The following is a 17,060-nucleotide window of genomic DNA, read 5'->3' as shown; positions in this document are numbered from 1 at the left end:
TTATTTGTTCTTTACAGTATTTATTGTACATGCATATCTCTGGAAAACGTAAGTCCCTGCTGGAACCCTCTTTCTAAATCAGATATAAATTACGTTCAGTTATAGTATGTGCGTTTTATGCCTATTATTAAGAAACAGCATTATGCGCTGACTGCCTTCTCTTTGTAAGTTGCCATCATTTTCTTGATTTCGGCAATTGCTTTTCCAGGGTTCAATCCCTATAAAGAAAGTGTAACAGTTAGCGGACAGAGAAATTAACACTACACTTAATTGCGTTTCCTTTACATCAACATGGATTGGTGCTGTAAGCTCACAGCCATGCCGAACCCACTGAGGCAAGTTGGCAGAGTGTGGGCTGCAAAATCCACCCCTTCTCATTCTGAAAAATAAAGGTAGTGGCCACCTGCTCCCATGGCAAGCCCCAGTATGGTGTCTCCTTTTGATTGTTCACATGACACAGTGCACAGTGGAGCCACTCCGTTATGATCTGCCCCCGACAAGACAGACAACGTCCTGGATGTCTCTGCATACCATGATGTGAGAAGACACAAAGTCACTGCACCCCCCAATTCCATCCTTCAAGTTAAGAAGTGGAACAATGTTGGGGGGAGGGGGAAAGAGGCAAGTCAGGGTAAGGTGAGTGGGGACACATCCAGCAGGTAGCTGCCTCTCTACAGTAAGTGCCCAATTCTGACCCCGCTAAAATCTTCAAAAAGAGTCCTTGTTCAAATGTTTGCAGCACTTTCCTGAGTCACAATATATATTTGTTAGCACCAGCCCTTGTCATTTTAAGAAACAAAAAAGATTTATTTTATCTTTTGGTCTGAATATGGCAAAATCTGACAAGCAGCCACTCAAGGGACTGACAACAAACTGAACTGCTCTGAGATAAGATCTCTTGCTGAAGCTGGAGCAGAGTTGTACTCAGTACATTTGGGGGTATTTTCACATGGGCTCCGAAGGTAGGACTTTGCTTAATAAAAATGGTCTCTTGTATAAGGTTCATTGGAGTCAAGACACAAAACCTAATGTTTTATTTAAAAACTAGGAGAAAAGCAAGAGCTGCGTCTTATATGGGACCCGAGGGACAGAAAGCAAAAGCACTTCAGGCTACAACACAAAAGTGATTCTAACACATCATGCTTCTGGCTGTTTCGTTTTCCAAAGGATTATTTGTTGTATTGTACAGCCACTGTTCATGCGGTAAAAGGCCTTTATGTAACCCTGTAGCGATGCCTAACTAAACGAGTATGCTTAATCTCACCATAACAGGGAAAATCAAAAGCACTCTGCCAGCCAGCTAATCATGGGGAATTCAGATATGACCAAGGGAAGATCTAGGATTACAGCGTCTGGGTTGAAACATGATGATTATTAACTAACAAGTCATAGACCCAGAGGTGAAAGTAAACTGGTACGCCCTGGTACAGCATACCGGCAAGAGCCGGTGCACCGTACCGGGGTGGCCTGGCTTCCCCAAGCGGCAATTTAAAGGGTCTGTGGCTCCCAGCAGAGGCTGGAGCCCCAGGCCCTTTAAATTGCTGCCAGAGCCCTGCTGCTGGAGCCCTGGGGTAGCAGCAGCCGCGCCCTGGGGGCTATTTAAAGGGTCAGGGCTCCAGCTGCCTCTACTGCCCTGGCCCCTTTAAATAGCCCCCACAGCCCTGCTGCCAGAGCCCTGGGGTAGCAGCAGCAGCCCAGGCCTCTGGCAGCGGTTTAAAGGGCCCGGGGCGGTGGCTGAGCCCTGAGCCCTTTAAACTGCTGCAAGAGCTCCCGGATGCTGCTGCTACCACAGCAGGGGAGGGCACTTACTGGTACAGGGCGGGCCAGGGTTGGTTCTGACCCCCCCATTGCCCGCCCCTTCCACCTGAGGCTCCGCCCCTTCTGAGGGCCAACACCGGCCCCAATTCAGCCCTATACCGGTAAGTCCCTATTTCTACTTTCACCCGTGCATAGACCCATGATGTGCTGCTTCATTGTAATGCCACACAATTCTCTCTCTCTCACACCTGCACACACACACACGATCTTCTGTTAGCACAGATGAACACTGACTTCAGTGGAACTATATCAGTTCACATCAGCTGGTGATCTAGCTCCAGACATAACTGGCTACCTACATCCTGTAGACGCCATCAATAAATGGAACCTGGAATCACAATTTAATAGGCACAGAAGCACTGAGTTATAGTGATCCACGCTTGTAAAGATGGATGATCCCCAAGAATCTTTCTTCCCAGAGTTATATACTCCTGGAGCAGGCAGCGGGCTTTCAGTTGTAAAGGATCTGATTAGAAGCAATTTCTTTGTTGTTTTCAAAAAGTTATAGGGAAGAATTTCACACTTTCAGGTGCAACCCAGGTAAGTTAAAGAATAATACTGTTTGCGGGAGAGCTAGAACCCTTCAAACTTGATTAGCTGCCCTGACAACTCACTAATTCATTGCATGATGGAGATTTTACTTTCTGCACAGATCTGAGTTGAAAAATTAAATTCCCGTGGTTCTGAACGTAGTGATCTGTACCTTATAACAAGCAAACTGGGAGCTACCAAAAAGGGCCCTGGTAACAAGTTCCCACTGCACTACAATTCCCAGACACAGCTGAAGTCTCTTCGCTCTCTTTCTCACACACAAGCTATACAGCACTTCAATGATACCAGGAATATGAAGAGATACTTATTTACAGGATAAGTGTATTGCTCTTGGTGGTCTTACACCACTATTTAGAACGACGATAGACTTCCCTTGCCCACCACAACTCAGTCAGGGCACTGCAGTCCTGACCTGCACCTCCTCCTGCTTTTATAGCACTAAATCTCTGAAGTAGACACTACTAATTGTGTCTAATTGAGCTGAAGGATGTGTGGCAAATATCTCCTAAGAAGGTGGCTTTCAAGACTTTCTGGAGCTAATAAGACTTTCCTGGATTTTTTTTCTTGCGGTCGGAGGGAGATGAGGCCCCTTGCTAAGGGGGTACATATGTTTCTAGCAAAAAATCCCAGTATTTCACAAACATATTGGTCAAGAGATGTTCTTGCTCCCACCCCAGTCATTGGGCCCACAGACTGAGTGCAAGTACCCTGCACTCATGACCCTCATTGATGAGGGAGAAGAGATGTCACAATTGCTCATAATACAAACAATGGGCTTCAGTCATCTCTCCATTCCATGGTACGTTTCACTTCTCACTAAACAAGTGCAGCAGCTGATTGCTCAGACACAAGAAAATGGAGCACATTTCAGAGGACAAATTTGAAGTTTGGTTCAGTCTGATGCGCTCTAATTCCTCCACCTGATAGTCTAACAACCTACATGGGGCTCTACTCACCTGCTCCCACCCCACATCACCTTTGTAAACATCCTAGCAGTGAGATCAGGGAGGGAGGGAGGCTGTGACATTACCCAGGGAACAATCTGACCTGGTGAACAGCAGTGTCCCCTCAGTTCTCCAACCTGGCATGTCTTTTACCCTGCTCTGCTGTGAGCTCTACCGTTCCTGATTTACTCTCACACAGCCTCCAGCATGTAAGTTACTCCCAGTTATACCGTGAAGAGTGCTATGGCCAGCCACCTTTGAATTACACTGCAGAGCAACACCAGCAAATTCCCAGTCCCAGACTTTCCCCAAGAAATGCACACCTTGTACTGCCCAGCCCTCTCCTAGACAACACACGCTCATATAAAGTCTGTCATGTTATTAATAGAAAATGATATGCACAGATCTTGTTATCCTAAATGGAGCTTCCCAAACTCTTCAATCCAAATACACTGGTCTAGATCAGGGGTTGACACACATGACCAGAAAGGGTTCAGAATCCTGCAGGATAAATGATCCAAAAACATATTGGTAGATAATGTTTGTGTTTGTGTGTGTTTACATACGTATTGGTAGAGGTTAACAATGTAATTGAACAGTCCCTGTCTATGCTGTACTCTGTTAATTCAGAGATCAAAAGGACATCTTAACATTTAAATCAACTGCAAACACAGGATATAGCTGTATTCATCTCTCCTTGAAATGTACAGCAAATCATCTGTGAATGGTGGAAAAAAACCAAACAGTTGCTTTATGTTAATCTGTGTAGATAATTACCAGCTATGCTTCGGAAAGGGATCTACTTCAAAAGTCCCCATAATTGCATACTGTTTGCGGAAGGACTCCGAGCTGTTACAAGAAGGCCTTGAACTGTATAATGATGCTTTGGGTCCCAATCCTTTTTTTTAAATCTCAGATTCTGCTTGGGACTTCATGCAGAGGAATCTTAAACCACAAGGCTGAGATCCCAGTCCTGACTGGACCCCCCTGAATATATTTTTCTCTCTCTCACACACACACACACACACACACGACTACAACCTATGAACTAATTCTGAAAGAACTCTTTGCAACTACAAAGCTCCCATCTCTGCTATGAATCTGAATCTCAAGAATTGTACTCATATCTGTATGTATACTGATCTTTTAACCAATATTCTTATTTTTAATAAATATTAGTTTAGTTAATAAGGACTGGCTGTAAGCGTGTAGTTGGATAAAATCTGAAATATTCATTAACCTGAGAGGTAATGTGTCTGATCCTTTGGGATTGCTAGAACTTTTTTATATATGAATAAATAAGATTTCCAATGATCCTCCTAATATTTGACTTGGGTGTCTGGGTCACTGTAAGGGAACTGTGTTGTTGTTTTCTGGGTAACCAGCGAGGTATTATAGAAGCTGTTTTGTGCTGGCTTGGTAAATCTAAGTATTGGAATATCCACCAGCTTTGGGGATTGTCTGCTCCATTCTTTGCAGTTCACCCTGGCGGGTGACCTCAGTTGGCTCCCCTGGGACTCCAGTCATAGTGGTTCTCAACCAGAAGTATGTGTATTCCTGGGCGTATATGGAGGTCTTCCAGGGGGTACGTCAATTCATTAAGATTAGTGTTTCTCAACCTGGGGGTCACAGAACAGGTATGGGTGTCTGTCTGTGTGTGTGGGGGGGGTGGTGGTTTGCAAGTGCAGGGCCTACACTAGGGGGTGCCAAGCAGGGCAGCTGCCTGGGGCTCCACGAAGCTAAGATACATGCTTAAGCCCCAGGCAGGGTGCTCAAACTTGAGACTCCTGAAAAGAGGAACAGTAGTTTGGAAAGGTTGAGAACCACCAGTCTAGATAAAACAATACAACAAGTTTATTAAACTACAGAAAGAAGATAATGACTGAAGCTATGTCTACACTACACAGCTTTTAGTGACACAGCTGTGCTGCTTCAGCCATGCCACTAAAAGGCGCGCAGTGTAGCTGCTGTTTGTCAGCAGGAGACAGCTCTTCTGCCAACAAAACTTCCACCCTCAATGAGCAGCGTTAGCATTTTTGGCAGGAGAACACTCCTGCTGACAAAGCGCTATTCACACTGTCACTTGTCCTCAACAAAACTTCGGTCTTTTGCAGGGTGGAGGTGTTTTTTTTAAACACCTCTGAACAACAAAAAGTTTTGTCTTTCACTTGTCAGTGTAGAGACAAAGCTTGAATCTTTCAGTCAGGATCCCTCCCCCCAGTCCAGGGCTGTTTCATTTGTTCTTCAGGTGTTGTGGAAACTGTGGGTAGAGAGAAAGGAGGAACAGATAATTTGGGGCATCTCCTATCTCTTTTTATAGCTCTTTCTCCTCTTTGTGAATCCTCTCCAGCTGAGGTTCAGGAGACAGAAAGTCTGTGGGGACAGAACCCCCAGCTGTTTCCTTGTCAAGATGTAGATTTTCGCTCACATCTTCTTTCCTACCAAAGAGTGGCCACTTAACCAGGTGATAGTCCATTTGATCTTGCTGACATCTGGCTGAGGTATTGGCTATGTGTGTCTCTCTGGGGAACTGATTTGTGACTCTTCCCCAGACTTGGAACATTCTTTTGGTAATATCACACAGCAGAATCCTATAACTTTACATACACCACCACCACACACTTTACTCGAACAATAAGGATCAGTAAATTATGAGTTTTCAAATGATACCTCACAAGGTATACTTTGTACGAAATTTATCATAGTCTTGAAAAAGGGGTGAACATATGGGTACACACTGTAACAGAGGGATACATACCTTGGGACAAGTTTTTGTGCAGTTCAGGATGGTATGACAGCGGTAGAGGGAAAATGGGTCCTCAAGCTGTGCCAGACGTTCTTCTGTGTAGTCATCTCTAGAGTCAATCATCCAGCGGTAGGCCTGAAAAGCAGAGTGTTACTGGGCATGCTGTAGCCTTCTATACTTGGAAAAAAGCATTTGATTAAAGATACCTTACAAAAGCATGATTTAACTTAAGGCTTTCAATGCAGAGTCTAAATCACTTCCTTTTATATGCTGCAGAAATCCAACTACTTCTTTAAAATCTTGAGTGCAACTGTGACTATAAGTAATTAGTTAAAATATCTGGAAATTGTTGCAATAGCTAATGTGATCTTTCATCAATGGAACAGTGATTAATTTGCTTCCTTTGCCAGTGCAATACGCTCAATGCATTAGCATGACAGGTAAGATGCAACAAAAAATACTTTGTACTTTTCATCTTCAAGGCACTTTAAAAAGTGTTATTTGCTCAGAACACCCATGTGAGGAAGGCAAATATTTGTCATTTTAATACCACAGGCAAGGAAACTGAGGGAGAAAAATTAGAGAAAAGACCATAGTCACAGAGAAAGAGTCTCAGAGTTGGAACTGGAACTCAGGAACTCCTGACTTTCTATCTTGTCCTAAGTCTCTCTCTCTACAAATTGACCCGCTGATCTTTGGGAACAAGCCAGGAAGTGGGTGTGGTGCCCTTCTTTGGGGTGAGAAAAAAAAAGGAATCTCTATAGGACAGCAAAGAACATGATCCAATTAGTCTATGCGTATCATCTAGAAGAGCACGCCAGTCTCTGGTAAGCAGTGGAAAAACAGGATACTTTCTTTTTTTGCCTTACTGCTCTTCAGGCTGTTAGATAATAAAAAACGTTTGTTACCTAACCCTTAAGTAGTATCACGAGGCTTTTCATAACATCTGTATTATGCCCCACCCACACTATCAACAACAAGCAGGGCTTAGAGTGGATCACCAACACTCGCTGGGGGCGGGAATTAAACCAGGACTTTGGAGCCGTGCTCCAGCTCCAGGCAAAAACCTGCAGCTCCACTGCTCCGGAGCTGCTCCGCTCCAAAACCCTGAATTAAACAGGATTAGAGCGAGGTGCATCCCTGTGTGGGGTTCCTGACTTTTCAAAATGATTTATTTTAATATATTTGAGGTTATTTACTAAACCCCTTGCTCTTGAGCTCCGAGTAAACAAGATCCCCTTAAAAGGATGCACATTTCCACTGGCTTCAGAAAAAGGGGAAGTGCCAGAAAGTAACTCAACAATCCTGTTTTATCAAACACTATCCCATTGCAGTGCCCGCCCCCGAGCAGTTACTTTCTTCTTACCTGCATAAGCACCGCAGGGCCCAGGTATTTGTCTCCATTCCACCAGTAACTGGGGCAGCTGGTACTGCAGCAGGCACACAGGATGCACTCGTAGAGTCCGTCCTGAATACAAATGGGAGAGAGGACAGCCAGCAATGCAAGACATTATCTAGGAAACAATTCTTCTGAAAGGTGACACGTGCTTCCCTGTCCACTCTCTTCCCCCTTGTGACTTCCTACTTCGATATGTTCATATGCAAGGTGTGCAAAAGGCCTAGTTTCTGCACTTGTAGAGAGAGATTCCTGTCAGTTGGTGCTTTGAAACAGGAAACCAGGGATCCTTCACTTCTGGTTGTATCGTAACCAAGGGAGGCTCCAGGCACCATGCAGCAAGTGCATACCTGGGGCGGCAAGCTGCAGGGGGCAGCATGCCAGATGCCATGAGGGTGGCAGTCCGGCAGCCTTTGGCAGCATGCCTGCAGGAGGTCCGCCAGTCTCGTGGCTTCGGTGATAATTTGGCAGCGGGTACGCCAAAGGCGCAGGACCGGCAAATCACTCGCGGAAACGCTGCCGAATCTGTGTGACCAGCCGCTGAAGGCCGCCTGACAGCCGTGCTTGGGGCAGCAAAAAACAGAGCCGCCCCGATCCTAACAGGATTCTTTGTGGAGGGAGGGTGCCATGAAAATATTGGAGGAGTAGGAGAAGTGTATGAGAAAACAATGCTTATATTCCAGCAGCTTGTTTCAAGCATGCCCCAGTGGGTGACCTGTCCGTGTTACTCTTAGGTGGAGGCGAGGCAGGTGGCTTAGCGTGCTGCCCCTGCCCTGTGCTAAATGCTGGCTCCGCAGTTCCCATTGGCCAGGAACTGCATCCCCTTCCACATTCTAACCCCCAGCCTCGCACCCTTTCCCACACTCCGAACCCCTTGTGGCTGTTCCTTCACCTAGGAGCAGCAGGGACATGTCCTGCTTCCGGGGAGCCACACAGAGCCAGGTAGGGAGCCTGCCAGCCCCGTGCCAACCAGACTATAAAGTGGACTTTCTATGAAGATTAGAAATGCCAGTTTACAGAGCTTTCCAGCTGATACAAGGCTGGATAACACAGCTGTTACTCTACTGCTATGTTATGGCACCACTGACATTTTTAGCAGTCATATGATGGCTTCATACGTCAGAAACACTTCATAAATTGAGACTTACCCTGGAAGTGTCCAGATATTCCTTTAGAAAATTATATCCTGTTACTTCTCACATGTTTTTAACCAGTTTCTTAGGTTGTTTGTTTAAAAAAAAAAAGAGAATGTTTGCGGTTCAAACTAAGCCCTCTTTCATTCCTTTGGAAGATCTATTCTAGCTCATCTGTTCCTCCTTGACACTGCAGTGATATTGCGTTTGCAACACCATGGTATTGGCCATAGCAACAGACCAATGTCCCTAGCACAGAACTATAACTTGACTGCAAGATCTATCTGGACAGGCTGGGATATGAAGAGAAGAACCTGTATTTTGCTACAGTTGGTGTGTGTAAAGGGAAAAAAAACGCACAAAGCTACTAGTAATGTAAAATGTTCTCTCTAGAAATGTTCTCTTTTTCCCTTTAAAACTCTTCCAGTGGCAAATCTCTTTAAAGGCCCTCCAGTTTTCTATCCTAGCTGTCAACACTATAAAGCCCCCAAAGAGCTTACTTATCTGGGAAAACAACAACGTGTTAAAACATGACCAACAGCGACTCATGGGGCCTTATACAATGTTAACTGTGGCTTAACACCATGGCCATATCCACAATGCCAAAAACATGTGTTTTCACACTGAGCTAGCTAATGTGTGTTAGCTATTTCCCTGTAAAATTCTAGTGGAAACAAGGCACTGTCGTTTTTACCATGATGTAGTCAGGTGAGGTCTAACTTGGATGGGGGTGGTATAGAGTTGACTTCACCAAGCTACATCAAGGTAACCACAAAGCCTAGTCTCACCTTGCTGTAAAATCACAGCGATCTAATGCATCTTATCTTGATATTAAAAAAAAAAAAACATTTTTCTTTGACAGTGAAGACAAAATCTCAGTACAGACCGCTGATCTGATGTTTAAGTCTATCTATACTGCTTGTTTTCCATCCCGTTAGAATACAACCCATAGGAGTTGTGGTAACTAACACCATGCAGACAAACCCACAGAACATTATACCACATTCCAGCCAATCAATTGCCAGCAAATAAGGGAATCTCCAAAAAGATTCTAGCAGGGATGGTGAAACGATTCCACATTCCACTCTGCATCTACCTCTGAGGAACAGCCCTGATTTACGCATGACGACAACTATGTTAAAATATCTAACCTAATTCTTATATGGATGAAACTAAAGCACCGGGGGAGGGGAGGGAATAAAACATGAGTATTAACCAGTTTCTGACGATCTTCTATGGACTGCAGATACTGCTCTTTGCCCTGATTCGATTCATCCCTCTTCTTCAGGTAAGGCTCAATGACTTTGTACTGAGCGTAGAAGTTACTCATGTCCTGAGTTTAAACAAACAAAAAGACAAAGTATTTTACTGACTATTTACTAGGATTTGTACTAGCAAGAGATCAGATGTTCTGCACACACATTGAGGCAGACAGTGCTGCATTTGCCCCTTTAACCTCCCACTTCATAGCCAGTGGTTACACCTGTCTCTGTTAAATAGGAAGCTACAGGAATAAGGAATCTGTTCCTTAGCTCTCTCTGCTCCAGCTCTTACTGTTTGATCACAAAAGTTTTTAGAAAGACATTATATAAAGGTACAAATTTTGGAACGCTCTCTCAGCTGGGTGCTGCTCTGTCCCTGAAAACCAAGGTATAGTCTGAAACACTGTCATTCTTGGTCCCACAAACCACAACAGAGGCAGAAACTCACCGGAACGAGATCCTTTACCACATACATGTGGGGGAGAGGGTAGATTTTGGAGACCTTGCTAAGGTTGGTGTCAATTCTTTTGGTACAGGCCAGGGTGTTCCCACCATTAATGTTCATAGCACAGGAGCCACAAATGCCTGAGAAGGAGAGAAGAGACAATGGAGCATCTGACTTGTATCCTTTCACCTTGGTGGGGGGGGGCGGGCTTTTTGCACCAAACTACCCCCTTCCCCAGCCATAATGCCATTATGCCATCTTAAAAGCTAGTGTAGTTGTCATTCTACCAAGAAGAAAGATCAGAATTATCTTGGGATCTCATTCAAAGCAGCTCTTGTGCCAGCCAGAAGTGTCACTCTTTAACAATGAAACAGGCTCCATCAGACTTCCATCAAGAGTTGACTACGCTGGGTCTGCAGCAGTAGCTGGCAAATTCAGGGTTGACAAAAGTAAGGTAATGCACATGTGTACAAGTAGTTCAGATTACTTATTCTAATTACCAAGCTGTAGCCACGCAGGAAATAGATCTGGGTGTAACACAGCTCCCTGGAAGTTTCTGTGAAATGTGCAGCAGTGTTCAAAAAAAAAAAGCAAGCAGAAGATATCTGAGGTTCTACAGAGAATGGAATGGAAACTATTAAGATTATATTAGCTTTATATAAAATCCATCACACAGCCTCAGCTGGAATACAGTGTTCAGAACTGGTCACTTCATCCCTAAAGGGATTTAGCAGAAATAGAAGGGGTGACCCAAAGGTGACCCAGAAAACAAAATAGACTGACAGCACAGTGAACTTCTATAAAGGGGAAGATTGAAACAAATTGGGATTGCGTGGCTGAGAGAAAAGAGACATGACAGAAGATTATAAAATAACGACTGGTATACAGAAGGTATATTGGATGCTATTTATCTTTCCACAATTGAAGAACAATGGGAAAGTCAATGAAACTGAAAGACAACCATTTTAAGCCTAACAAAAGGAAACACTTTTCTGCACTGGTGACAGAAATCTGTCCCAAATATCACCAAGATGAAGAGATTTAGTATTCCAAAGAGGGATTCACTTTTTATATGGACACAAAAATTTTAAGGGACATAAAGCCCTGTTTTAGGGGATAAGCCAACCAGTAACTAACAGGTTAAGGAGCTTCCTTTGTTTTTTCCATTATGGGGTTTCTTGAATTGTCCATGGAAGTATGTGATACTGGCCACTTTTAGACAGGGTACTGGACTAGCTGGACCACTAGGTGGATCTGGTGTGGAATTCCTACTCCCTCTGACAGCCCAGCAAGTTATCAACAGGGACTGGAGAGCAAAACAATGTCTGTGGCAGAAGAGGACATATATTAGGTCAGCCCAACAAAATTGTGACTGTTAAACTTTTAAAGAAAAATATTCAAAGCAACTATTTCCAAACGCATAGGGAACTGAACTGAGAGTCAGCACCATTTCTCAGGTATGTGTTTCCTCAATACCAGATTCTGAAAGCAACGGCCCAGTGTGAAATTCCTCCTTGTGATCTCCAGAGTCAATAATGGGCAACAACATTTAGAATGAGATGTCTTCCAGACAGTTCTGGAGAAAAGATTCTAATACTTGAGACTAAACAGAAATCTATTCCCCTTCCATGTTTCTGTTTTTTATTTGCAACCTTGTATAATTAATTAAATATGAGGACTCTGCCCCTTTCAACCCATCTGTCTGTCCCGTGCCACCACAGGACAACTGTTCCCAAGTCAGCACACTGACATCAACAGAATTATGGTCTCACCCTGGAACTGAGCAAGAGAAGCTAGGCTGGATAGCAGACAAGCTACAAAATCAACATAGCACTCATTAAATGGATTAAAAATTGGCTAGCTGATAGGTCTCAAAAAGTAATTGTGAATGGGAAATCACCATCCACTGGGAGTGTTTCTAGTGAGTCCCACAGGAGACTGGCTCTTGGCCCAACACTATTCAATATTTTTATCGAAGACCAGGAAGAAAAAAGAGATAACCAATAAAGTTTGTAGATTACACAGAGATTGGTGGAATGGTAACTAATGACGAGAATAGGTAAATGATACCAAGCGATCTGCATCACTTGGTAAACTGGCTGCAGGAGAACAACGTTTGTGTTTCAATACGGACAGATTAATGACCTAAGAACCAAGAGCCTAGGCTACATTTAAAGGATAAAGGGCTACTCTGGGAAGCAGAGACTTTGAAAAAGACTGGGGGTCATGATGGATAATCAGCTGCACATGATCTCCTAGCGAGACGCTGTGACTAAAAGGGTTAATGAAATCCTTGGATGCATAAACAGAAGAATATTAAAACTACAAGTAGAGAGGTTATAATACCCCTGTATTTTACACTGGTGTGACTGCTACAGGAATACTCTGTCCAGTGCTGGTGTCCACACTTCAAGAACACTGAAAAATTGGAGAAGGTTCAGAGAAGAGCTGCAAGAATGACTGAAAGATTGGGGGAAAAAGCCTTATAGTGAGACTCAAAAACTTCAATCTACTTAAGGGATGACTTGATTAAAGTCTGTAACTACCTACATGGGGAACAGAAATTTGATATTAGAGGGATGGCTCTTCAATCTAGCAGACAAAGGCATAGCAACATCCAATGTCTGGAAGTTGAAGCTAAACAATTCAGACTAGAAATAATCTGCAAATATGGAACAGTGAGGGTAACTAGCCACTGGAACAATTTATCAAGGATTATGGTGGATTTTCCATCACTGGACATTTTAAAATCAGGATTGGATGTTTTTCTAAAAGATCTGCTCTAATTCTAACAGGAATTAATTCAGGGAAGTCCTACAGCTTGTATTCTATAACAGGTCAGGCTAGATGAACGTAGTGGTCTCTTCCAGCCTTATAGTATATGAAATATTTGCAAAATCAGAAACAATTCTTGGCCAAATAACCTCTTGCAGTCCAGCACACACAAAGGTGGCTTTTAGAATCACCAAGGCTGATTTCCCCCTGACACTAAACAATTAACCTGGTGAAGAGGAAACAGAGTGAAAAATCCTTCAATCATTCCCAGCAAACAAAACAAAACTCAGGAGCAATAATTTTGACTGAGATTGAAACAACGTTATTTAATAACTGTGATCTGTGAATGAGCCTAGCACTTGAACCTGACAGATGTCAAGTGCCCTGTACTTAACAGCATCAGAAACAGTATAGTATACTAATGTCTATCCTGAGATGTTCTGCAGGAGATAGAATATTCACTCATCACCCACTTTGGTTTAGATGAGTAGCTTCTCAAAACTCAGTGTGTCAAATGATCCTCAGCATAACAGATTAATTAATTAATTTGAAAAAAGAGCACCTCACCTTCCCTACATGATCTGCGGAAGGTCAGAGTGGAGTCCATCTCATTTTTTATCTTGATCAGAGCATCAAGTACCATAGGCCCACACCTATAATGGAAACCGGTCACTTTAATAAGCCTGCATATTCCCCACAGCCCAATTATTTCCTTTCCACTCTTCTCACACATCTGTGAAATCCCTCTTAGATTCTGGAAATAAGGTTACTGTCTGACCTTGTTTGCAACAACTCCCTCTTTGCTCCTGCTGAAACTCTAAAAAGATTAATTTCCTTATTTGAGGAGCAGTATCTGCATCCCCAGCTAAAGGCCTGTATGTCTGTTGCTAAAGAACACAGATCCTACAAAAACTGGATTTTCTATTCTTTGCATTTCTATTAGGAAGTGCCTATCAAATATACTAAGGATAAAAATTCTAAACCCGTCTAAGCCAGTCCCAAGTGACAAAATATATATTGCCCAATCAAATAAAACTCAGATACTACCCCATGTGCCTTAATACACACCCTCGCCAAAATTCCTGAGGGGGGGAAGCCCCCCAAAAACTAGATGAGCTTACTGTGCCCCAAAGACCAATAACTCTGGCTGGGTTGGACAGTCCGCAGGCTTTCATTGTAAATACCTTGCTACAAGGCTCCTTCCCTTTAAATCAAGGTATTATGAGACTTATTATGAGTCTGAGTGTCCTCATTAATCATAAATGAAGTGATAATACATAAGGAAAGCCAGGTCTCAAAATCATTCAAGGTTTATGTAATAGATTTCTATAACAGGTTTATATAATAGATAAGAAACAAAACTCCAGCCAGAAACTAGTCAGAAGTCAGTGCTGACAACAGAGCAGCAATACAGTCAGCTCTCTCTGCGAGATGTTTTCTAAATAAGCATGTAGCTACATTCTCCATTAGTTTAAAATTTCAGAATAGACTTAAGACGGATCCCAAGTAGCATGTGATGTATCCTGAGGAAACAGGGACACAGGTGTTTGTACCAAGGCTCCTTCCTACATCCCAGAGAAAAGGTTGCACACTTCTCGCTAACTGCAGAGGGGGAAGAGTTCTTGGCCACAGCTGCCACTTGAGCATCTCTAATACGACCCCAAGCTGCAAACCCAAGTGATAAACGGCAGGCGCACACGATCACTTTGAGAGGAGCTGACGAAACCTCCATAATTTCTGCTGGATCCTTCTCTCGCTATACCAGCACGAGCTGCCCATACAGCACAGTTCCATGTTGGAATGCACATGGAAACTTTGTCACGTATTCCAAAACATGCTAAAGCCTTGGACGTGTCTGTGTTTCTAGTATGGCTTGGGGACATTTTAAGGCCTCGTGTACATTCTGAAATTGAACTATCCTTTTAATCATCTTGAGAGACAGCTACGTTGGATTCCCCCGGACACAGTTCTGCTTGTCATGTTCTGGCCCTGTGTTACCTTCAGGCTAAAGCAATTGTACTACATGGCTGTATAAGGCTTCCTTTACCTGGTCATAACACAATCTGGTCCCATCTACACTGGCAAAACCAAGCCCTGTTATAACATGACAGAGACACGTCTGTGCAGTAACGGATCATCCTAACATAGCTTGAATGATCGTGTAAAACTAATCATGCTGTTACGACCTTTAATTAACAGCTACAGAGTGGCTAAATTAAATCCACATCCAGAGCCTTAAATGATTTACACCAGTCCAAAGCTGACAGAGGAAAAGGCATCTCGGTGGAGCAGCACCTTGGGGTCAGCATCCGTATAATCTTACATGCATACTCACTTATTCAGATCAATTTCATAGGTCTGCATGTGCGGCTTGTCCCCAGGCTTCTCAGGATCCCATCTGTAGATAGCAAATGTCTTGATACGTGGTGCTACCTCTTGACAAGTAGGTGCTGCTGCAGCTGCTGTCTGTGCTCCGCGACAAGCCTAAGCTCAAACAACAACAACACGGCCCCTTAGATTTCCTCTGTGTATTTTACTAGACCACATGTATTGGGTTGGGAAGAGATTTATTTTGTTGTCTATTGATTAAAGCAAGGTATCTGCAGTCAGAAGTCCAGGATCTACCACTGACTTACTGTGTTGCCTTCAACAAGCGTCAACCTCAGCATTTTCATTTTCTAATTAATTAAACAAACAGAGATAAGACTGATCCCTTCCCACATACCTGCTAGTTTCAAACACTGCTAACATCAGTGGAGAATTACAGACCCATTTTGGCTAGCGTAAACACCACATATAAAGCCTACAAGGTGTAGCCTATCTAGATCTCCATTACTTATTCATGTGTTTTGGTATGAATAGGCAGAGAGGACCATGACCAATCTAGATGACTTTCAAAATGATTCACGTGCCTCAAAAAAACGCATTTTAAGCTAAACAGAACAGCTGTCACCAAAGTCACTTTAAGACACCGAAGTGGCCCAAAAATCTATCCGGCCTCCCCAGACCCGCCCCTATTTCACGGAGAGAGAAACTGAGGCACAGAAGGGAAAAGGGTTTGCCCAAGATCAGACACCAAGTCAGCGGCGATGGGGGGGAGCTGGCGGCCCCACCCTCGCAAGCCCCGCCCCCAGGGGACCGATGCGGACCCAGAGCCCCCCCAACCCGCTAGCCACCCCCCAGAGGCGCGATGGGGGCAGGGAGCTGGGCGGGGGCAGGCAGGCCACCACCTCTGGATTCCCCCCGGCCCCTTTCCCTCCACAGCCCCCGGCAGCTCCCCCACCGCCTCCTCCGCGGGCCCAGCCCCCAACCCGCTCACGGATGTAACCGCCAGCCGGGCCCCCCCTCACCTGCCCCGCGGCCGCCCAGAGGGTCACCCTGGCGACGCTGCGCTTCAAGGAGACACCGACCAAGGCCGCCGCCATCTTGGGTGCTGACAACAACCGCGACACGGCCGCCGCTATCCCACAGGCCACCGCGACGGAACAGGAAAGGACGCTACTTTCCCTAAAGACCACAGAGCGGCGACTGGGCGCCATGTTGGGAGTGGCTAAATACGGGGGCACATTGGGCGGAGCTGAGCCGCTGAGGAGAGATGGAGCCAATGGAAGCCACTTTGGGAGCGACTGAGGGCAGAGAGAGCCAATGGGAGGCCACATTGGGCGGGACTGAGGACAGAGAGTGCCAATGGGAGGCCTCATTGGGAGTGAAGAGGAGAGATTGTACCAATGGGAGTGACTGATACCGGGTAGGGCGGGGCAATGGGAGGCCATATTGGGAGTGGAGAGGTGGTTGCCAATGGGAGGCCATATTGAGAGAGCCTCACGAGAGATGGCGCCAACAGGTGGCCATATTGGGAGTGGCGGATGAGGCTGACTCAGAAGAAGGTGTGATGAAGTTAATGGGGAAGATTATGGATGGCAGAACAGGGTCTAGAACTGAATGTGGCCCAGACAGAAACTCCAGTGGTTTGTAAGGATCCTGGGAAA

General features: G+C 44.6%; 1 protein-coding gene across 1 annotated transcript; it reads right to left on the bottom strand.

The window, feature by feature from the left end:
• Window positions 1–16,632, bottom strand: SDHB (succinate dehydrogenase complex iron sulfur subunit B). The gene is made up of 8 exons (XM_050931349.1): window positions 16,422–16,632; window positions 15,407–15,555; window positions 13,639–13,724; window positions 10,300–10,436; window positions 9,806–9,922; window positions 7,427–7,528; window positions 6,073–6,195; window positions 1–218 (listed from the first exon to the last, which is right to left on the bottom strand). The coding sequence occupies exons 1-8, from the start codon at window positions 16,608–16,610 to the stop codon at window positions 141–143; spliced, it is 981 nt and encodes a 326-aa protein (XP_050787306.1). The 5' UTR covers window positions 16,611–16,632; the 3' UTR covers window positions 1–140.
• Between the last annotated feature and the right edge of the window lie 428 nt (window positions 16,633–17,060).

Source organism: Gopherus flavomarginatus, chromosome 21 (genome assembly GCF_025201925.1).
Source record: "Gopherus flavomarginatus isolate rGopFla2 chromosome 21, rGopFla2.mat.asm, whole genome shotgun sequence".
Classification (NCBI taxonomy): Eukaryota; Metazoa; Chordata; order Testudines; family Testudinidae; genus Gopherus; species Gopherus flavomarginatus.
The sequence above is the reverse complement of the archived record's forward strand: the minus strand, read 5'-3'. Positions and strand labels throughout refer to the sequence as shown.

Excerpts from the sequence above, each read along its gene's own strand:
- SDHB (XM_050931349.1), bottom strand. The coding sequence starts at position 16,610 with ATGGCGCCCAGTCGCCGCTCTGTGGTCTTTAGGGAAAGTAGCGTCCTT. Across the intron at positions 15,556-16,421 it reads TCTGGGCGGCCGCGGGGCAG|GCTTGTCGCGGAGCACAGAC; the intron begins GTGAGGGGGGGC and ends GTTTGAGCTTAG. Across the intron at positions 219-6,072 it reads GCACAAAAACTTGTCCCAAG|GGATTGAACCCTGGAAAAGC; the intron begins GTATGTATCCCT and ends CTTTCTTTATAG.